Below are 23,568 nucleotides of genomic sequence, written 5' to 3'. Positions count from 1 at the left end.
GACTTCTGATGGATCTTCCTTTTTTTATAAGGATACTAGTCCTGTTGGATTAGGGTCCCACCCTTATGACTTCATTTAACCTCAGTTATCTCCATTATAGGCCCTGTCTCCAAATACAGTCACATTGTATTTGTGACTGTGATATGAAGGGGAGGAGGGGTGGGAAGGTTCACAATTCAGTCCATAATGCTATGTGACCTTAGATAAACTCAATTTCTCAAAGCCTTGCTTCCCTCATCCCAGTTGCTTGGGGCAAGAGAGAGTTTTGCTCATTAAATGACAGTAAATGAGATAATATATGTGAAATGCTCGATACATTATCTGACACAGAGTTGAATTTTGGTAGTGTCGCCCAGAAGCAGACAAGGATTGAAAAGTAGATTATTTGGAAAGTGAAGGAAACACTAGAAAGGGAGTGGAGAAGTGGCAGGAAAGGGGGAGTGGCCAATAAAGCAAAGGCTCTGATGTCTAAGGAATCACCACTGGGAGTAACTGGAACTCCATCCACTGGGAAAACTCAGCTTCTGTGCAGAACAAACACCACAGAGTTACCCCCATCCCTGGGCTAAAGGAGCTGGGAGATTTCTGTGCCAAAGCCCATCAGTTGGTTGACTCCACTCCCAAGGGTGTTAATCCCCCCCCCCACTTTCAGCTTACTGTTCCTGTGGACAGTGGGCACAGACTCCAGAAGAACCTGTAGGCAAAGAGATGCCAATGCTGGCTGTTGGGAGCCCAGCCAGCTCTGCAAGAGTCAGGCCTGAGAGGACCTGGACCTGTCCCCCTCTGTTGCTACAGGAGTCATCAGGGGCCCTTGGTTGTACCCTGTAGTGATGGGAGTAGTAATTGCTAGTTTTCAGAACACCAGGGATGCTCCTTGACAAAAGATTCTGGGGTCAAAAAAGTATAAAGAATGCTCCTTCCATGGCTGTGCTCAGGGTGATTCACAACTAAAGCTCTGTTAATACCCTGCAGTTAAAGATGTCAAACTTTTTCTAATCGTGTGATTTCCAGACTTATCTACACAAAGACTTTTTCATACAATATTTACTTACCTTTTAATAAATGAAAGTTCTCTGACACATGCTTTGGGCATTATCAATTCTGGCTAACAGAGGTATGAATGTCAAGTATTATAATTATGTTTTCACCTGTCCACCACTGTTATCTCAGAACAGTGCCTGGCACAGAAAAGATGTTCAATAAATGTTTGTTTTTGCAATGGAGTCTTAAAGCAATTTCCAGAAATAATCTGAAGATATTTTCAGTAAAAGAGATCTCATGAAAGACGAATGTCTAGTTCCCAAAATGACTGTTTTGAAAGTCTTTGTAAGCAAGTCCAGATGAACAAACACTTGTTGAAATATTGACCAAAATGTTTTTTATTCTCCTGGTTTTGTTCCCATTTATCTAAATGAAACAGTGGACTTCCCTGAAAATGAGGATCCCTACTGTTAGAATATCACCCACTTCACAGGGAGAGAAGCACTTCCTCCCCAGATCCATGTGTGAATGCAGATCAGGGACTTGATGGTGCTAATGTCCCTCTGATTCGACTTTGCTAATAAGAGTGTTTCCTCCCCCTATATTTCATCCTTCCATTGAAGTCTAAGGGTTGCAACTGTGACCCCACTATAGGGTGAGAAGAATCAAATTAGAGGACTTCTGACAAGTGCATCCCCTTTAGCCCAGTGTTAAATGCTGCCTATTTGTTGGCCTCAGTATCAGCTGGGACAAGTGTAAGTCCTTGTCACTCTAAACCCCTCATCCTCTGACATGACCTAAGGCTGTTTTTGAGTATGATGCAGTTGCTTCAGCTGCAACAAAGCCTGTGTGAGAAGAGAATTGGCAACAAATAGACTTTTCTCTATAGATCGCTGCTTCAGCTGGGCATCCTACTATTTTTGCTCGAAGTCCTAAGAATGGCAATGCCAATGGCAACTCATTATCAATCATTATTACAATGAAAGGTTTGAAACCTTGATTATTACTCATTCTTTGGAGCTGAGTTAGAGGCCTGGAGCTGTAGAATGTTTGTTTGAATGACTGCTTGATTAGCCACTTATTTACCCATATGACCATTTCTTAAGAAGGAATATTTCCTGGGAAATTGCTTGTCTTCCTAGCATTTGTAAAAGGCAGGAGGTGGTATGTAGTAGCATTCTCTTCAGACCCTACAAATGGAAACGTTGGCATTTCTAAAACAGAGTGAGAAAGACCTGGTACCATCCTTGGTCTTCCTTGAAGAAAGAAAATGTGGATCTTGGAAGACACAGTCTGTAATGACAGTCTACCAATACCTGGTAACCCAATGCATGGGTCATCTCAGGGCTGACAAGGTTGTTGGGGTCACTTGGAGTTATTGGGGTAGGTAACCAATGTGGATGAAACGCAGCAACAGTGGACCAAAGTATTTCTGAGACCAGATTTATTTGGGAACAGGGTATAATGTTCCCAAATAAATCTGTTACCTTTCTTTAGAGAGATACTGACCTGGCTACTGCTTATCAGTGACCCTTGTTTTGTCATCTATTCATGTGTCTTCCCTTCCACTCCCCACTGAAAAACCCCTGGAGAGAAACCACAAAGTCTTCTAATGTCCTTTTGCTGTTTGTCTTCTGTGTTTCCTGTGTTTTGGTTTATCTCAAGTTAAAAAATAATGTCTACATTATTCTAAGAAATGGTAGCTTTTCTAGAACAAGTGACAATCTGAGAATTGGGGGGGGGTGGGATAATGATTTTGCCGATAGGACTAAAAGCACTGGAATGTTCATAATGAGTAGGGTGGGAAAGGTGAGTTCAGAATTCAGAATTAACTATGGAAAGGAAAGCCAATTCCTTTATCATCTGAATTTTTTCATGTCATTTTATTGATAGTCAACTATAAATAAAAAACCTATGTTCTTAATCATTATGCTACACTGCACTTAATCAAAGCCAGTGTCTCCAGATTAGTTCATTCGTAAGCTTTAACTTGATTATTTCTTTACCATCTTCTCCATGATTACACATTGAGGCTTAAGCACTAACATGAGATCTAGGACTTAAAAGCAAACACATGTAGTACAAATCCAGCTGTGCACATTTTCTGAACCTGTTTTAGGAGTTCGCTTACCAGTCATAATGTAACTGGAGATCAGTTTCTGGAATCAGACCTATGTTCAAATCCCAGGCACACTCCCTCCTAGCTCTATGGCCTTAGGAAAGTTACTTAAACTCCCTGTGTCTAACTTTGCTCCTCTATAAAAGGAAATTAATAATACCAAATTTGTGGGGCTGTAAAGTTAGCAACAAAATAACCACTAAGACAAAAAACTTACTGAATTTCTCCTTCCCCTCAGGGTCTATTCTCTCTCCCCCACTATATAGCCAAACTCATTGAAAGAATTTTCTTCTTGTCCATTTTCTTCCTCTTTCTCTCCTCTTCAACCTACTCCAGTCTGTTTTCTGCCCCAGACTTTGCTCTTTGCCTTCCAATTTAATTTCCCCTTCTTGTGACTCTTAACTCACTGAAGGGCATAACCCTCTGATCTAGTGATACTTTAGGATGCCTCCCACTCACTCTGTATTCAATCCATTTCCAAATTCTGACTATTTTACACCTAACTATCTCATAAATCCAGTCTTTTCTCTCCATCTCCATAGCCACTATTACCTCTCACCTGTACTGCTGCCGGAGATTCATAAGTGGTCCACTGTCAGTCACCCCATTCATCGTCCCCACCATGGCCAGTGCATGTCTCCTTTGTGACAAGTTATATTTGTTTGACCATTTGGTTTATTACTATCTCCCCCACTAAAATGTAAGCTCCATGAGGTCAGCTATTGCATCTGACTTTGCTTACCCCTCTATTCTTAGTGCCTAGCACCAAGTTTGTTATATTTTGGGGACTAGATAATTATTTTTGGAATGAATAAGGCATCTCCCACATGATCTGTATACTTACATGGGAGCTCCCATTGCTCTCATTGATGTCATCAACATCATCATCATCACCTGGTGATTCTTTATAGACGCACTCCTTCTTCAGATGACAGCTGACTGAACATTAGGATCTTTAATCTGCTTGGCCTAGGGAAGGTCTCTGAACTTTTTGCATTTGATATTAGCACACTCCTAATATTTTTATTGCTCTAACACAGAGACAAAATATATAAGGATTTCAGAGAATGGGTTTATGTCCCCACTCTTCACAGTGATCTCCTTCCCTTTCTTATGTGTACTTTTACCGATTGCTGCATTAAAAATTACTGCAAAAGTTGAAAGCTTAAAAACAAACACTTATTATCTCACAACTTCTGTGTGTCAGGGGTTGGGGCAGCGTGGCTGGGTCCTCTGGACCAGGGTCTCTCACAAGGCTGCTGTCGAGGTGCAGTTATCTCAAGGCTCACCTTGTGGGAGGACCTGCTCCAGGCTGTTGTGTGGCTGCTGGCTAGCCTCTGGTTCTCACTGGCTGTTGAGTGGGGACATCAATTCCTGGCCATGTGGGCTGCTCCTACAGGGCTGTTCACAACCTAGCAGCCTGCTTCTCCCGGAGCAAAGGCTCTAAGAGAGAGAATGAGAGATGACGAGCAAGAAGGAAGTCAGTGATTTTGGAACCTAATCCCTGAAGTGATATCCCATCACTTTTGTAGTATTCTGTTCATTGGAAGCAAATCACTGGATCCACCCAACACTCAAGGGGAGGGAATTACACAATGGCAAGAACACCAGGAAGCGGGGATCACTGGGGCCATCCAGATAGAAGCTGCCGCCCACAGCAGAGGACTATGCTTTCCCTCTGCCGAGAGCAGACCACGGCTTTCACTTTAGTCTTTTAAGCCTTGTCTCCTTTGGGAATCCTGGGGAATCATGGGGTGCAGGCCCATCAGGGCCTTACTGCCTTGCCACCTTTCCCTTTCAGAAAAGAAAACAAGAGGGGATGGGGCAGGTTCTGCTGAGAATAGCTCCCAGTGGAGAGGACCCCAGTTACTCCTTTTGGCTTGTCTGAGCATCAGTCTCCTCATGACTTACTTTATTGCTTCCTATTGAATATAGTAAAAATAGAACTCTAGACGTTATCGATACAGGAAGTGTATATTTAGACCTTGAGTTTCTTTCCTCCCTTCACTCCATCCTCCACTCTGCACAGAGGTTTTAGTGCTAATTTGAGATCATTCTGAAACTTCATCTCCTTTATGTTAATGTACATATCCAACGTGTTTTGTCTAATTTTAATATAAATGTCTCAGCAATGATTAAGCCACCTCCATTAGTACTGAATTATCTGTAATCCCTTACACACTCACACTTACAGCACAAGCCATAAGAGGAAAGAAGGGAATGACCTGTATTTAGGAGAGGTTTGTCGAAGAACCTTGGAAAATAAATGAACACTGATGTCATAATTTCAAGGAGAGATGTAAGTGCAAAATTTTGTAAGGGAAATACTAAAGAGTATACCTGCAAGTATATGACTAGTATCTCCACCTTGTGTTTCCTTTTGTACAGATTGTTTCCCAGAGAAAGCTGTCCAAATCCTTGTTGAAGCACGGGAACACGGCAGGGAAATCCTCTATCACGGTGAGCCCTCCCTAAGCAGCCACCTGCCCAGGCGCCCAAAATGGAGCTGGCTGGTCCGACCCAGCCACGTGGGAAGCTGACCCTCTGGATGTTGGGAGTTGAACCCACAACTGCTCAACTGTCCCGGTTGCCCTTTCTTTTTTCCATCTTTCTCCTTCCTGACAATACAATTTTGACCTTTCTATTGTACGAAAAAGGATTTGAAAGTGAGGCCATTCACTTCAACTAAGCACTTCTGTAATTAAATGTAGGTTTTAGCAGGGGACAAAGATGGGGTTATTGAGCACAGTAAGAATACAGAATAGCCTGGAGTTTTCAAATCATCAGAGCTACCTACTCCCCCGCAGCCCCCTGCCAAAAAAAGCTACCTGTCCCTGTTTCTCAGTTTCTTGAGAAAAAAAATGCTCTAATATCATTTAGTCCAAGGTTTGGTCTGTTGCCTGAGGATGAGAGAGCCCAGCATTTAACTCTCCTCTCTAATATAATAGTTTGGAACTGCACTGTTCTATTTGGTAGCCATGTGATTATTTGAACTTAAAATTAAATAAAAGCAAATAGTCATTCCTTCCACTATCCATGTATTAAGCGCTCAGTAGTTCCATGTGGCTGGCCACTGCTATATTGAACAGTGCAGATTATAGAACATTTCTGTCATTGCAGAACGTTCTATAAGGCAATACTGGAAGTATTTCTAAATAAAATATTAAATGTTCAAGTAGAACTCCAGTATTTGAAACTTTGGCATCTTGTATTAGCGCCCTTAAGAAAGATAGTCTAACCATTTAGCTGTGTGGACAAAAAATAATAGTAATAGGTAGAAAAAAGTACCAGGAGAATCTGAATTGATTGCAAGGCAGATTGTCTCAGGAGGAAAACCTCCTAAGTTCCTCTGAACATTCCTTTTTAACTAGAAAGTGACTGATTCATTTTTTAAAAATTTAAGCCATTTTTTAAAGGAAAAATTCAAAAATATTTTATTTCTACTGGTGAAAGTTAGGACCATTCTCACAAGCACTTAGCTGAGTTTGTTGGCTTGAATATTAAATTTTAAAATGACACAGTCATGTCAGAGCTTATTCTTGACTGCCATGTTCAATCATGAACAAATGGTTCAAACGGTCTTTAAAGATGCCATTGGTACTCTAAAAATCCATGGACCCACGGGCTCACTACCAAAGCCCACAATCCTAGATAAGACTTGGGATGGTGAACCCAGGTGTGAGATCTGCCACGGTTCTTTCACAGGTGAACAAAAGCTCATCTTGTCACTTTTCTCTAAGACTTCTTGGGAATTTCCTTTCTCTACAAAGCCCAGAAAAACTTAACCTCCTTCCTAATTTTAAATATTTAAATACTCCTCTGAATCCTGTGTCCTTGGATCAGAACAATGGCTTCCATAACTTCTGGAAAACACTTAAAAGTATGTGCAAAATTTTCTAGGCTTTGCAAATGGAGGTCATAACTTTCATGATCTTTCCAAATGTGTCTGTAACCACAAAATAATTAAAGACCTCAGCTCAAGTGGAGTGTAAGATGATATGGGACAAAAGAGAATTGAATGAAAAATGTAAATATGATGATTTCTGGTTTATCAAGTAGTTCTTCAGTTTTCATTATGTATCTGGACCCATGTTCCCTACTCTTCAGGTGCTCACACGTTTGGAAGCATCCTTCCCTATTTAGACAACTCTTTTAGCTTTAATATTATGCATAAAATAAAACTTTCCAGAGGCTACCAATGTGTACTCAGAACAGATGAACCCAACTCATAATGGAAAAGTTGATCTCAGATAGAATGGAGATAAAATTGAATTAAAGCTCAGTGTCTCCACATAACAAATTTGATAAGGGTGTCCACACATTACGGCCTCCAAATGCATGGTGAAGTCCTAACATGATTTAGCAGTGGTTTAACCTATATGCAGCTACATTGGGCCTTATATTTTCATTGTTGTTATTGTTGTTTTTCTACTGACTTCTTTTTTTTTTTAACGTCTTTATTGGAGTTTTTTTTTTAACATCTTTATTCTCACCCCTCTAGGTGGTCACAAAACACCGAGCTGATCTCCCTGTGCTATGCGGCTGCCTCCCATCCCATCAATCTTCGCTTGGTAATGCACGTATGTCCATGCCACTCTCCCACTCCTTCCCAACTTCCCCCTCCCCCTCCCCATATCCTCAAGTCCATCCTCTAGTAGGTCTGCATCTTTATTCCCATCTGGCCCCTAGGTTCTTCTGACCGTTTCTCTTCATTTTCTTTTCAGATTCCATATATATGTGTTAGCATACGGTATTTGCTTTTCTCTTTCTGACTTACTTCGCTCTGTATAAGTCTCCAGGTCCATCCATCTCACTACAAATAACTCAGTTTTGTTCCATTTTAAGGATGAGTAATATTCCATTTTATATATGTGCCACATCTTCTTTATCCATTCATCTGTTGATGGACACTTAGGTGGCTTCCGTGTCCTGGCTATTGTAAATAGAGCTGCAGTGAACATTTTGGTACATGAATCTTTTTGAATTATGGTTTTCTCAGGGTATATGCCCAGTAGTGGGATTGCTGGGTTGTATGGTAGTTCTATTTTTAGTTTTTTAAGGAATCTCCATACTGTTCTCCATAGTGGCTGTATCAATTTACTTTCCCACCAACAGTACAAGAGGGTTGCCTTTTCTCCACACCCACTCCAGCATTTATTTTGTAGAGTTTTTGAAGATGGCCATTCTGACTGGTGTGAGATGATATCTCATTGTAGTTTTGATTTTCATTTCTCTAATGATTAATGATGTTGAGCATTCTTTCATGTGTTTGTTGGCATTCTGTATATCTTCTTTGGAGAAATGTCTATTTAGATCTTCTGCCCATTTTTGGATGGGGTTGTTTGTTTTTTTGATATTGAGCTGCATCAGTTGCTTGTATGTTTGGGTGATTAATCCTTTGTCAGTTGCTTCATTTGCAAATATTTTCTCCCATTCTGAGGGTTGTCTTTTCGTCTTGTTTACGGTTTCCTTTGCTGTGCAAAAGCTTTGAAGTTTCATTAGGTCCCATTTGTTTATTTTTGTTTTTATTTCCATTTCTCTAGGAGGTGGGTCAAAAAGGGTCTTGCTGTGATTTATGGCATAGAGTGTTCTGCCTATATTTTCCTCTATGAGTTTGATAGTGTCTGTCCTTACATCTAGGTTTTTAATACATTTTGAGTTTATTTTTGTGTATGGTGTTAGGGAGTGTTCTAATTTCATTCTTTTACATGTAGCTGTCCAGTTTTCCCAGCACCACTTATTGAAGAGGCTGTCTTTTCTCCACTGTATATTCTTTCCTCCTTTATCAAAGATAACTTGACCATATGTGCATGGGTTTATCTGTGGGCTTTCTATCCTGTTCCATTGATCTATCTTTCTGTTTTTGTGCCAGTACCATACTGTCTTGATTACTGTTGCTTTGTAATATAGTCTGAAGTCAGGGAGCCTGATTCCTCCAGCTCCGTTTTTCGTTCTCAAGATTGCTTTGGCTATTCGGGGTCTTTTGTGTTTCCATACAAATTGCGAAATTTTTTGTTCTAGTTCTGTGAAAAATGCCAGTGGTAGTTTGATAGGGATTGCATTGAATCTGTAGATTGCTTTGGGTAGTAGAGTCATTTTCACAATGTTGATTCTTCCCATCCAAGAACATGGTATATCTCTCCATCTATTTGTATCATCTTTAATTTCTTTCATCAGTGTCTTATAATTTTCTGCATACAGGTCTTTTGTCTTCTTAGGTAGGTTTATTCCTAGATATTTTATTCTTTTTGTTGCAATGGTAAATGGGAGTGTTTTCCTAATTTCAATTTCAGATTTTTCATCATTAGTGTATATGAATGCAACAGACTTCTGTGCATTAATTTTGTATCCTGCTACTTTACCAAATTCATTGATTAGCTCTAGTAGTTTTCTGGTAGCATCTTTAGGATTCTCTATGTATAGTATCATGTCATCTGCAAACAGTGACAGCTTTACTTCTTCTTTTCCAATTTGGATTCCTTTTCTTTCTTTTTCTTCTCTGATTGCTGTGGCTAAAACTTCCAAAACAATGTTGAATAGTAGTGGTGAGAGTGGGCTACCTTGTCTTGTTCCTGATCTTAGTGGAAATAATTTCGGTGTTTCACCATTGAGGACAATGTTGGCTGTGGGTTTGTCATATATGGCCTTTATTATGTTGAGGAAAGTTCCATCTATGCCTATTTTCTGGAGGGTTTTTATCATAAGTGGGAGTTGAATTTTGTCAAAAGCTTTCTCTGCATCTATTGAGATGATCATATGGTTTTTCTCCTTCAATTTGTTAATATGGTGTACCACGTTGATTGATTTGCGTATATTGAAGAATGCTTGCATTCCTAGGATAAACCCCACTTGATCATAGTGTATGATCTTTTTAATGTGCTGTTGGATTCTGTTTGCTAGTATTTTGTTGAGGATTTTTGCATCTATGTTCATCAGTGATATTGGCCTGTAGTTTTCTTTCTTTGTGATATCTTTGTCTGGTATTGGTATCAGAGTGATGGTGGCCTCATAGAATGAGTTTGGGAGTGTCCCTCTCCCTGCTATATTTTGGAAGGGTTTGAGAAAGATAAGTGTTAGCTCTTCTCTAAATGTTTGATAGAATTCTCCTGTGAAGCCATCTGGTCCTGGGCTTTTGTTTGTTGGAAGATTTTTAATCACAGTTTCAATTTCAGTGCTTGTGTTTGGTCTGTTTATATTTTCTATTTCTCCCTGGTTCAGTTTCAGAAGGTTGTGCATTTCTAAGAATTTGTCCATTTCTTTCAGGCTCTCCATTTTATTGGCATAGAGTTGCTTGTAGTAATCTCTCATGATCCTTTGTATTTCTGCAGTGTCAGTTGTTACTTCTCCTTTTTCATTTCTAATTCTATTGATTTGAGTCTTCTTCCTTTTTTTCTTGATAAGTCTGCCTAATGGTTTATCAATTTTGTTTATCTTCTCAAAGAACCAGCTTTTTGTTTTATTGATCTTTGCTATCATTTCCATCATTTCCTTTTCATTTACTTCTGATCTGATCTATATGATTTCTTTTCTTCTGCTAACTTTGGAGTATTTTTGTTCTTCTTTCTCTAATGGCTTTAGGTATAATGCTAGGTTGTTTATTTCAGTTGTTTCTTGTTTCTTAAGGTAGGATTGTATTGCTCTAAACTTCCCTGTTAGAGCTGCTTTTACTGCATCCCATAGGTTTTGGGTCATTGTGTTTTCATTGTCATTTGTTTCTAGGTATTTTTTGATTTCCTCTTTGATTTCTTCAGTTATCACTTCGTTATTTAAGCATATTGTTTGGCCTCCATGTTTTTGAATTTTTTACAGATTTTTTCCTATAATTGATATCTAGTCTCATCACATTGTGGTCATAAAAGATACTTGATACGATTTCAGTTTTCTTAAATTTACCAAGGCTTGATTTTTTACCCAAGATATGATCTATCCTGGAGAATGTTCCATGGGCACTTGTGAAGAATATGTATTCTTTTGTTTTTGGATCAGTGTCCTACAAATATCAATTAAGTCCATCTTGTTTAATGTATCATTTAAAGCTTTGCTTCCTTATTTATTTTCATTTTGGATCATCTGTTCCTTGGTGAAAGTGGGGTGTTAATGTCCCCTACAATGATTGTGTTACTGTCGATTTCCCCTTTTATGGCTGTTAGTATTTGCCTTATGTATTGAGATGCTCCTATGTTGGGTGCATAAATAGTTACATTTGTTATATCTTCTTGGATTGATCCCTTGATCATTATGTAGTGTCCTTCTTTGTCTCTTGTACTAGTCTTTGTTTTACAGTCTCTTTTGTCTGATATGAGAATTGCTGCTCCAGCTTTCTTTTGATTTTGATTTGCATGGAATATCTTTTTCCATCCCCTCACTTGCAGTCTGTATGTGTCCCTAGGTCCGAAATGGGTCTCTTGTAGACAGCATATATACGGGTCTTGTTTTTGTATCCATTCAGCCAGTCTGTGTCTTTTTGTTGGAGTATTTAGTCCATTTACATTTAAGGTAATTATTGATATGTATGTTGCTATTACCGTTTTCTTCACTGGTTTGGGTGTATTATTGTAGGTCTTTTCCTTCTCTTGTGTTTCCTGCCTATAGAAGTTCCTTTAGCATTTCTTGTAAAGCTGGTTTGGTTGTGCTGAATTCTCTTAGCTTTTGCTTGTCTGTAAATGTTTTAGTTTCTCCATCAAATCTGAATGAGATCCTTGCTGGGTAGAATAATCTTGGTTGTAGATTTTTCTCCTTCATCACTTTAAATATGTCCTGCCAGTCCCTTCTGGATTGCAGGTTTCTGCAGAAATATCAGCTGTTAACCTTATGGGGATTCCCTTATGTGTTACTTGTTTTTTCCTTGCTGCTTTTAATATATGTTCTTTGTATTTAATTTTTGATAGTTTGATTAATATGTGTCTTGGTGTGTTTCTCCTTGGATTTATCCTGTATGGGACTCTTTGTGCTTCCTGGGCTTGATTAACTATTTCCTTTACCATATTAGGGAAGTTTTCAACTATAATCTCTTCAAATATATTCTCAGTCCCTTTGTTTTTCTCTTCTTCTTCTGGGACCCCTATAATTCGAATGTTGGTTTGTTTAATGTTGTCCTAGTGGTCTCTGAGGCTGTCCTTAATTCCTTTCATTCTTTTTTCTTTATTCTGTTCTGCAGTAATTATTTCCACTATTCTATCTTCCAGGTCACTTTTCTGTTCTTCTGCCTCAGTTATTCTGCTATTGATCCCTTCTAGAGAATTGTTAATTTCATTTATTGTGTTGTTCATCACTGTTTGTTTGCTCTTTAGTTCTTCTAGGTCCTTGTTAAAGGTTTCTTGTATATTCTCTACTCTATTTCCAAGATTTTGGATCATCTTTGCTATCATTATTCTGAATTTTTTTTCAGGTAGACTGCCTATTTCCTCTTCATTTGTTAAGTCTGGTGGGTTTTTGCCTTGCTTCTTCATCTGCTGTGTGTTTCTCTGTCTTCTCATTTTGCTTAACCTTCTTTTTTTGGATCTCCTTTTCGCAGGCTGCAGGTTCGTAGTTTCCATTGTTTTTGGTGTCTGTCCCCAGTGGCTAAGGTTGGTTCATTGGGTTGTGTAGGCTTCCTGGTGGAGGGGACTATTACCTGTGTTCTGGTGGTTGAGGCTGGTTCTTGTCTTTCTGGTGGTCAAGTCCACGTGTGGTAGTGTGTTTTGAGGTGTCTGTGGCTTTATTATGATTTTAAGCAGTCTCTGTGCTAATGGATAAGGTTGTGTTCCTGTCTTGCTAGTTTTTTGGCATAGGGTGTTCTGCACTGCAGCTTACTGTTCATTGAGTGGAGCTGGGTCTTGGCATTGAGATGGAGATCTCTGGGAGATTTTTGCCATTTGATATTACGTGGAGCTGGTAGGTCTCTTGTGAGCCAGTGTCCTGAACTTGGCTCTTCCACCTCAGTGGCATAGCCCTGACACCTGGCTAGAGCCCCAAGATCCTGTCCTCCACATGGCTCTCACACCACCTTAGTCTCGAACCTCCCGCCCCTGCTCCTCAGGCCTGTCTCCTCACTTCTTTTCCACCAGTTTCTGTTCCAAGGTTTTGAGAGTCACTATTCAATATTGGCAAGTGATATTTTATGAAAAAGGATGATAGGTTATTATCTCTTCACTTATGTCAAAGTCTTTGTCAGAAATTCTCTGTTCTTGAGAGTTAAGGGTTTAGTTCCTTATTCTCTCTCTCTCTCTCTCCCTCTCTCTCTCTCTCTCACTCAAAGCCCAAGGACAGTCTTTTTGAAACAGTGGAATTAGAATATTTCTTTGATGACCTTATGATCGTTGGTCTGGAAAGGATGTAGAGACCAGTTTATTCCCCATCCCTTGTTGGTGTGATTCAAAACAGTGAAGAAATATTGCTGCCTGCTCCTCCTTTTTTGTCACTTCCCAAAGAAGAAAATGTATATAATTATATGGACGTGCCATTCAGTGCTGTGTGACCTTTGAAGGAAGAAGCTCTTCCTAATTGCTCCTCCAAAACCTCTTCCCTTAGCTTACACCCCATATCTCATGTTCTCATGCTCAGCACAGATGAGATCTAGTTATCTTCTGTGGTCTGTTCTAGGGAGTTCCCTGTACACCTGTTGATGCTGTACTATCTTTACTGTGTTGTGGGAAACTCCATGCCAAATGTCAGTTTTTGTTGATTTTTGGATCAAACATGAGCTAAATTGTTCATGAATTCCTGGGCTTAGTTGTCCAACTGCCACTGCACCTGATGTGTCCTTTTTCCTTTAGGTGATTGCTGAGGAATTATCTGGCAATGATGACTACGTTGAACTTGCCTTCAACGCACGGAAACTGGATGACAAGGTAAAGTGTTTGGCATCAGCTTTATTGAAGGTAGTAATAAAACTAGCACACAAAGTTAATAAGGTTCTCCCTCACAGCTATTTTTTCCCTTTCAACTCACATTATTAAACACATCAAAGATTTCAGAGAGGTCTGCAAAGTTAAGCTTCCCTCAAATTGAGAAGCAGTTAATGAGAAGTGGGAAGGACAATAATTAAAACAGGACCACTTTATTACACTAAGACTTCATTTCTTCCCAAATGCCACAGGTCATATGTGCATAAGTAAATGCAATTTAACCCCAGTGCTAGGAACTTTTCAAAGGAAAAGAGGAGATGTGAAAGGGGAAAAAAGTGACATTTATTAAGCATCTATATTTGCCAGGTACCTGGTTAAAAGCCTTTCAAGTATGATCACAGTTAGTCATTCTTATAGCACCCATGTAACAGGTATTATTAACCCTGTTTAGACCTTGGTGAAGAAACAGATTCAAAGATGAGGTAATTGTCTAAGGTCACTCCATGTGTTATCCAGATAGTCCAAGAAAAAGACAACAAGACAGGGTTAACAATGCAAGGATTTTATTAGAAGAAATGCGTGTGTAGGGAACATTGGGAGGAAATCTGGGAGAGCTGACAGACCACAATGTAAGTCTGAATATAAGTAAAAGAGAGCAGGAGAGAAGTGGCAGCTCCTGCAATGCCATGTAGTCTAAGGAAGGTTCCACAAGGCCATCAAGGAGTCCTAGAGCAAAACTTAGCCACCAAGAGAGTCCTTTGTCTCCCATGAGTGCCTTTATATCCCCTGCACACACAGCACTGGCTGGGAGCAGCCCACAGGCAGCCTGGCCTCGGACTGAGGGCAGGGCTGGATTTCAGAGCACAGCAGCTGGGGTCCATGGTAGGTTACACTCCCTGGAGTAGGAGGTCTGCAAAGCACGTGCTCATGGCCACCATACCCTGCTAGTTGGTGGTAAAACTGAGGACTCAGTCCCATGTCAGTCTGACTCCCATCTGTACTCTTTCTGTTGTATCTCACAACTTCCACCCTATCACAGGCTGTATTAATCTTGTATATACAGAAAAAGTTCAACAGTCTCCACCCCTTTAAAAAAAAGTTTCCTCTCCAACCTCACTATATATTTATTATTTCCCTCCAACCATATCCTTGAGTCAAAAAGCACATCATATCCATAAATGTATTCACAAAGGACTCCATTTTCCAAGCATACAACTAAGGAAGAGGCGATATGGGGATGTGGGACTGCTTTTTCAAACAATTTCTTACAGGCACTAGGCTGAAAAAAGGTAAAGCACTCAAGCAATTCCCCATAGCCTTAAACAGCAGTTTATATCCTGGCATAGTTCATTTTCACCTACAAAAAGTACTCAGTCCATTTATGCATTCATTAATTCACTCTCTTATTTGTTCATTTATCTACTCGTTCATCATTCATTTACCAAACCTTTGTTGTATGCTTGTTATGCATCAGTTGGCGGGAAAAGGGCACACTTTGAACTAATTTTACACCCACAACCTGGAATTCACCATCTAAGTGACACATCAATTTAAACAACAAGTGATATAATGATACTAGGGCCATAAGCGGATGATACACAATCAGAGAATCCTGAAAAGGTTAATCCATTCTGCCTGGGGACATTAGGAAAGATTTTGTTCTTAAGAAAGAATTATATTTGGATTTTTTTTGTCCTGAAGGGATTGTGTGACACTTTCACAAACTGCTACCTTTTGACATTAGGTGGGCGAGGTGCTGGGAACTGTAGAGTGCGTTGATTTCTGTGGGGTGTAAGCTCTTATCCCTCACTTCCTGTGATCACCGTGCTCTTTCCCTCCCGTCATCTTCAAGTTTCAGAATAATTCACCAGACTGCTTTGTAGCATCTTTCCTGGTGACAATTATAAGCCATTGGGTCAGTGTGTTGCAGTTTTAAGCTTCTCACTTAATGGCTTATAATGGCTTCTTTCCATTTAGTCATGTCCTCTAGCTGACTTATGTTATAATGCAAGGGGCTATGGGGGTTTGTTAGTGGGTACATTGGCTCTAAGGTGTTTGAGCAGTTTCCCTTCATTCAAATGAGTGCTTGCTTGCTCACAGAATTTAAAGAGCCCCATGCAGCACTTACCGTGGTTCTCGATGGCCGTTCCCACCCTCAGCTGTGCTGATTGTCCAGGGCCCTCAACTGCTCATTGCTGAGACCCCAATATCATGGAGCTGGAGACCCCAGGTCTTCCATAATATGGTGGTATCTTTCCCAGACTCAGTCACCCAGAGGGGAATGGACCCTGTTCAGACCAAAACAGAGGCTACTGCTCCAGTGGACTGGGGGGTGAATGGTCTCAAGTGGAGAGAGGGCAAAGTTATAGAGTTGAGGAACAAGATGGTACCATGAAGATCATCTCACACAACCTCTTCAGGAAACAGAGGCTCAGCAAGGCAGGATTACTTACACAAAGACACTGCTACCCAGTTATGTATTGCTGCATCACAAACCACCTCAAAACTGGGCAAATTATACTAACAACTACTTTATTATATGTCATAATTTTGAGGTTAGAAATTCAGGCAGGTTTCAACTGGGCAATTCTTCAGTTATACTCAGCTGGTGGAGGAGCTTTACTCACATGCCTGGCACATGGGATGGCTGGAAGGCTTGGCTCCACCAGCTCGGTCAGATAGACTGCCTTCATGGTGGTCTTAGGTTTGTCACACTTTCTACATTGTGGCTGGCTTTTCCCAAAGAGAACATCCCAAGAGTAGCAAGGAAAATCTGTGTGGCCTTTTCTGACCTAGCCTTCAAAGTCATGTAAGTGAGTCATAAGGCAGCCCAGAGTCGAGGGGAGGAGAGCGACTCCATGCCTTGATGGGGTAGTCATAATGTAGAAAAGTGTGTGGACAGTGGACATTGTAGTAGAAAATCAACCTGCCACAGTATTTTTGTGATAGAATCAGAATAGATATGAGAGATATGAGAACACAGAGATATGAGATATGAGAATACAACAGATATGAGAATCCGGCTGCTTTCAATTATTTCATGTCACAGCTGGTAAAAGCGTTCCCAGAGGTTCCCAAGGAGGACCTCCTTCTAGCCTTTAGCACTAAATGAGGGTGTAGCTACCTGCATGTTAACAGTTAATCTCATATTAATTGAGAAAATAGACCATGACTAAAAGCCACTGAAATAAACAAATCTCTTAATTTAAAACATTTTCCAAGTAGTATCATGAGAGCAACCATATGTATACATTTGAAAAATTGCAGTATGAATATGTGGGAAAAATATACTATATCCAATTCAGACAGTAGTTGTGGAGATCTGGAACCCCACTCCCCTTGCAGTAACTCTGGTAACCTCCAGGTATCCACATACTTCTGGTAGAAAGCTCTGCCTAATACAATTGCTCTCTTTTACGTATGAGAACATCGAGGTTCAGAGATGTGAAATGACTTACCAAAGGCCACACACACACACACACACACACACACACACACACACTCACAGATAATCAGTAACAGAGAGGGACTCAATCAGGTTGCCTAACTACAATCTAAATCTTCAGGTGAGAGGGTTAATGAATACAAGTTGGACTGGTCTTGGGCTGTGGAGAACTTGGTTATGTTCCCGTGTATTTTGCCTGGCACATGGGATGGCTGGAAGGCTTGGCTCCACCAGCTCGGTCAGATAGACTGCCTTCATGGTGGTCTTAGGTTTGTCACACTTTCTACATTGTGGCTGGCTTTTCCCAAAGAGAACATCCCAAGAGTAGCAAGGAAAATCTGTGTGGCCTTTTCTGACCTAGCCTTCAAAGTCATGTAAGTGAGTCATAAGGCAGCCCAGAGTCGAGGGGAGGAGAGCGACTCCATGCCTTGATGGGGTAGTCATAATGTAGAAAAGTGTGTGGACAGTGGACATTGTAGTAGAAAATCAACCTGCCACAGTATTTTTGTGATAGAATCAGAATAGATATGAGAGATATGAGAACACAGAGATATGAGATATGAGAATACAACAGATATGAGAATCCGGCTGCTTTCAATTATTTCATGTCACAGCTGGTAAAAGCGTTCCCAGAGGTTCCCAAGGAGGACCTCCTTCTAGCCTTTAGCACTAAATGAGGGTGTAGCTACCTGCATGTTAACAGTTAATCTCATATTAATTGAGAAAATAGACCATGACTAAAAGCCACTGAAATAAACAAATCTCTTAATTTAAAACATTTTCCAAGTAGTATCATGAGAGCAACCATATGTATACATTTGAAAAATTGCAGTATGAATATGTGGGAAAAATATACTATATCCAATTCAGACAGTAGTTGTGGAGATCTGGAACCCCACTCCCCTTGCAGTAACTCTGGTAACCTCCAGGTATCCACATACTTCTGGTAGAAAGCTCTGCCTAATACAATTGCTCTCTTTTACGTATGAGAACATCGAGGTTCAGAGATGTGAAATGACTTACCAAAGGCCACACACACACACACACACACACACACACACACACACACTCACAGATAATCAGTAACAGAGAGGGACTCAATCAGGTTGCCTAACTACAATCTAAATCTTCAGGTGAGAGGGTTAATGAATACAAGTTGGACTGGTCTTGGGCTGTGGAGAACTTGGTTATGTTCCCGTGTATTTTGGGGAAGTGGGGAGCCAGAGAAGAGGAAGGTGAGGGTACATATGCTACAAGGCAGCAGTCCTCAAGGTGTGGTCCCAGGTCCCAAGACCCTTTCAGAAGAATGCATGAGGTCAAAACCATTTTCATAGTAATACTAGGACATTATTTTCTTTCTTCACTCTCATTCTGTCACATGTGTACAGTGGTTTTCCAGAAGCTACATGATGCCTAGTATCACAACAGATTGAATGCAACAACAGATATGAGAATCCGGCTACTTTCTATTGATTCAGTCATTAAATTGATTTACAAAGATGTAAAATGATATCATTCTCCTGACAATTTTATACATTTTGAAAATATAATTATTTTCCATTAAAATGTTATTTTTTATTATGATGTCATAGGTTTATCTTTACTACTTTTAAAATGATATAACAAATGAATATTTTTTAAATTTCTCAGTTTTAATTTATAATATGGTAAAATATTGACAGATATAATCCACATAAACAAAAGCTCCTTGGTGTCCTCAGTTATTTTTAAGTGTAAAAGGGTCCTGAGACCAAAAAGTTTGAGAACTGCTATTGTGGAGTATAATAGTACTTTTGCAAACCACAATGACAGATAATGCCCCTTTTTTGTCATTTTCTGTCATTTTAAACTCCTCTTTCCAATGCTGTCCAGGAAACCAGCAGCTATCTATTCAGGATGGAAACCCAGAGTCCTTGAAATCTGAGAAGTAGGCTTCATGAGAGCCACATATAAAATAGACGAGGCTTGCAAGAAATAACTATTTGTCTACTGTTAATGCAATTCACTTTGTGGAGAGATAGGCTTTTTAACTCCTAAATCACATTTATTACATTAGCAGCTAGTTGGTGATTAATCTAACAAGTAGAGATATGAATGTAATCCCTTTGGAACATTCAAGCTGACAAAGTGTTCTTTCTCCTCCCTTTCCTAAGAAAGTATTCACGATAGCGTGTTGGAACTGATTCTCACATGGTGCTCTTCATATATGTAATCATTATAAGCTGTATTTTTTAATATTGCCATGATGCTAGTTCGATGGGGTGCTGTATAAGCACTTGAATCTGTCTCTGAAGGAGAGGTTGGGAAACATTTCCTATAAAGGTCAGATGGTGAATAGTTTAAACTTGCACGTTGTATGGTCTCTGTCCCAACTATGCATCTTTGCCTTTGTAGCATGAAAACAGCCATAGACAATACGTAAATGAATGAGCATGGCAATGTTCTAATAAAACTTTATTCACAAAAACAGGCAGTATGGGACTTCCCTGCTGGTGCAGTGGTTAAGAATCTGCCTGCTAATGCAGGGGACACGGGTTCAAGTCTTGGTCCAGGAAGATCCCACATGCCACAGAGCAACTAAGCCCGTGCACTACAACTACGGAATCTGTGCTCTAGAGCCTGCAAGCCACAACTACTGAGCCCACACACCACAACTACTGAACTCTGTGTGCTCTAGGGCCCATGCTTTGCAACAAGAGAAGCCACCACAATGAGAAGCCCATGCACTGCAATAAAGAGTAACCCCCACTCTCTGCAACTAGAGAAAGCCCACATGCAGCAAGAAAGACTCAACACAGCCAAAAAGTAAATAAATAAATTTTTTAAAAAGAAAAAAACTAAAAAAAACCCCAAACGAACAGGCAGTGGGCTGAATTTGGGCCACTTACCATACTTTGCTGACCCCTGTTCTATAGCAACATTAACTCTATCGTGCTGCACTGTGATTTTACTATGTTCAAGTATACCTGCCTTAAAACTAATCCAGCCTGCATTAATGAAAGCAAATTATCATTCATGAGCATCTACAATGTACCAGGTGTCAGGTGTCTAACTACATTACCTCCCAAACTCACCATATTCTTAAAAATGGGTCTTATTATTTCCAGTCTACAGATGATGCATAGTGAGGTCAAAGAATTTGCCCAAAGTTGCAAGGCGAGGAAGCTACAGAATCTGGATATGACCCCATATCATTCAAACAATCTTTTCTAGTTCCAATATTCTGTTTTCATGATCACTGTCATGACTATGCACTGCTTCCTTTTCTCTTTCAAACCTCTGCTGATTGCTTACTGACCTCTCACCTGACTAAATTTCTTTCATATTGGACTAAAAGAGCAGGGACATAGCCTCCAAGTTATTAAACCATTTTACCATAGCAAAACTTCAGTAAAATGCCTATATCATTAATTTTCATTGTACTGAACTGTCCCGAGGGCCTTTTTAATGCTGATGATCAAGCAAAGGAAGCTGAAAATTCCAAATTGTGGTCAAGTAACCAAACAATTAGACACAGATTTGTTGTTTTTAACTATGAATCTCTGAGTTAGATGTATTTGAGCTGCTTATGAGTTGTTTTATTTTCAGAAATCAGATGCCTTCTTAATATTAATCATCCCTGGGGCTTCCCTGGTGGCACAGGGGTTAAGAATCCACTTGCCAATGCAGGGGACACAGGTTCAAGCCCTGGTCCAGGAGGATCCCACATGCCGTGGACCAAATAAGCCTGTGCACAACAACTCCTGAGCTTGTGCTCTAGAGCCCATGAGCCACAACTACTGAGCCAGCATGCCACAACTACTGAAACCCATGTGCCTAGAGCCTGTGCTCCACAACAAGAGAAGCCACCGCAATGAGAAGCCTGTGCACCACAATGAAGAGTAGCCCCTGCTTTCTCTGAGTAGCCCCAGAGAAAGCCCATGTGCAGCAACAAAGACACAATGCAGCCAAAAATAAATAAATTTATATTAAAAAAAGAGCTCTTACTAACATTTAAAAAAAATAGTAATCATCCCTGATATTTGTATAGTGCTTTACTAAGTGTCCTCAAGCATTCTCTCTTTTATTGGTAATAATTAATAGTAGTGCTTTCTGAGTGCTGACCATGTGCCAGGCATTGGACTCAACACTTAGGTGTATCAGCAACTATAATCCTTCTGCATTGCTATGAGGAAAAGGTGATACCCTCTCCATTTATGGATAAAGAAACTGAGACATGAAAAAATTAAACATCCTGTCCCAGCTCACTCAGACTGTATATGGTGGAATCAGGATTTGAAAGCCAGTGTGCTACATGTTAGACTTTTTTATTTACTTGAAGACGAAGATTATATCCTGATCTTTCTTTTCTTGATTTATAGTACTGTTACCAAGTCCAAGCTCACTCTGCTCGCCACACAACAGACCAATAAATCGGGAGATGAGATGTTGAGGCAAGGAATAGCGACTTTATTCGGAAAGCTAGAAGACCAAGAAGATGGCAGACTAGTGTCCCCAAAACCATCTTACTGGGCTCTGGATGCCAACTTCTTTTATAGAACAGAGATGGGGAGGAGGTGAGGAAGTAAAGTAAAAGGGCCGTTAGTTTTGCCTGGCTTGGCCAGCATTGGGGAGGGTATGTGAGAATTTCTTCCTTTCTACAGCCATTCATAGGTGGGCAGGGTCAGATTGTCTCCCTTGAGCTGAACAAAGGCCCATTAGTTTAACATTCAGGCAGAGGGGCAGGGTTCCCTGAGGCAGACCATTATGTATGATTATAGTAACAAAAGCAATGAAAAGCAAAGGTTAAAGTCAAAGAAACAGATCCAACATGGAGTCAGATTTTGCTCTTCCCTGTTACAGTACATCCTCCTGACAACTCCATGCCAATCCTAAAAATCATGTGAAATAAAGCAGAAAAAACATTGCAGTATACTTCCAAGAGGAAAAAATAGGGTACCAAAGTGTATATAGTGTACAATTACAAATATTTTTTATTTTTAAAATTTATTTTATTTTTTTAATTTTTTTGCAGTACGCGGGCCTCTCACTGTTGTGGCCTCTCCAATTGCAGAGCACAGGCTCCGGACGCGCAGGCTCAGCGGCCATGGCTCACGGGCCTAGCTGCTCCATGGCATGTGGGATCTTCCTGGACCAGGGCACGAACCCATGTCCCCTGCATCAGCAGGCAGACTCTCAACCACTGAGCCACCAGGGAAACCCCACAAATATTTTTTAAAAGAAAGAAAGAAAATTATGTCTAGATTCTAGAAAAAAATGTATCAAAATGTTATTGATAGTTGTGGTATTATAGGTGGGATTATGGGCTACATTTTTCTTCTTTCTATATTTTCTATTTTTTGAAAAAACGATAGCAAACATTTAAAATTATCAATAAAAGGAAGAAGAAAAATAACTGATAGCATTCCTCCAGTGTGTTGAGCAATTCTTAAGTACAATTGATATATACATTTCCTGAGGGACCAACAATCTATCTCAGGGGTCAAAGCCTGCGGATCCTGGAGAAGGGCCCCAAGGGCACGCAGAACAAGCTAAAGTGCCTACACTAGGAATTGGGGAGGGAGGCTCTGGTTCTCTAACATGAGTATTGAAACAGAAATAGGTTCGAGGGGCAAATGTCTTGAGCAGATACGTTCGTTAGTGCAAGTACGTGTGCCCGATGAACAGTGAGTCCAAACAAACTGAAACATCGGAGTTTGGAGCAGAGAAAGATTTATTGCAGCATCATGCAAGGAGACCGGTGGCTTATGCTCTAAACTTCAGCAAAGCTTTTTTTTTTTTTTTTTTTTTTTGGCCACACCACTTGACTTTCAGGATCTTAGTTTCCTGACCAGGGATTGAACCCGCACCCTCTCCAGTGAAAGACGGTGAAAGTTCAGAATCCTAACCACTGCAACACCAGGGAATTCCCTCCACAAAGCATTTTTTAAATGTCCGGGGAGGGAAGGGGTTGCAGGGTATGTAATCAGCTCATGCACAATTCTCTGACTGGCTGATGGAGAGGTAACAGGGTGGTGTCACAGGGGTTAACATTATGAGTCCTTAGGCTCCAGGAGGCTCCAGGTCATCAAGTAGTTAACATCTTCCATTTAGTGGGAGGTTTTCACATCTGTAAAACAACTCAGGAAATGTGCCTCAAATACTGTTATCTGGGTACTTCAGAGAGAAGCTAAAGCAGAGGATATGGGTGAAGTGCC

At 40.3% G+C, this 23,568-nt stretch overlaps 1 protein-coding gene across 1 annotated transcript in view; it reads left to right on the top strand.

Moving 5' to 3' along the window:
• The window catches only part of CPNE4 (copine 4), a 407,444-nt gene that overhangs the window by 244,587 nt on the left and 139,289 nt on the right, over positions 1 to 23,568 (top strand). Inside the window, exons 3-4 of the mRNA XM_024734696.1 lie at positions 5,489 to 5,560; positions 13,855 to 13,929. Of these exons, the coding sequence (XP_024590464.1) occupies positions 5,489 to 5,560; positions 13,855 to 13,929 (147 nt within the window). The remainder of the gene's footprint in view (positions 1 to 5,488; positions 5,561 to 13,854; positions 13,930 to 23,568) is intronic.

This window comes from Neophocaena asiaeorientalis, unplaced genomic scaffold (assembly GCF_003031525.2).
Source record: "Neophocaena asiaeorientalis asiaeorientalis breed wild unplaced genomic scaffold, Neophocaena_asiaeorientalis_V1.1 scaffold630, whole genome shotgun sequence".
NCBI lineage: Eukaryota > Metazoa > Chordata > Mammalia > Artiodactyla > Phocoenidae > Neophocaena > Neophocaena asiaeorientalis.
Note: the sequence above shows the minus strand (reverse complement) of the source record. Positions and strands in the feature narration are given on the sequence as shown.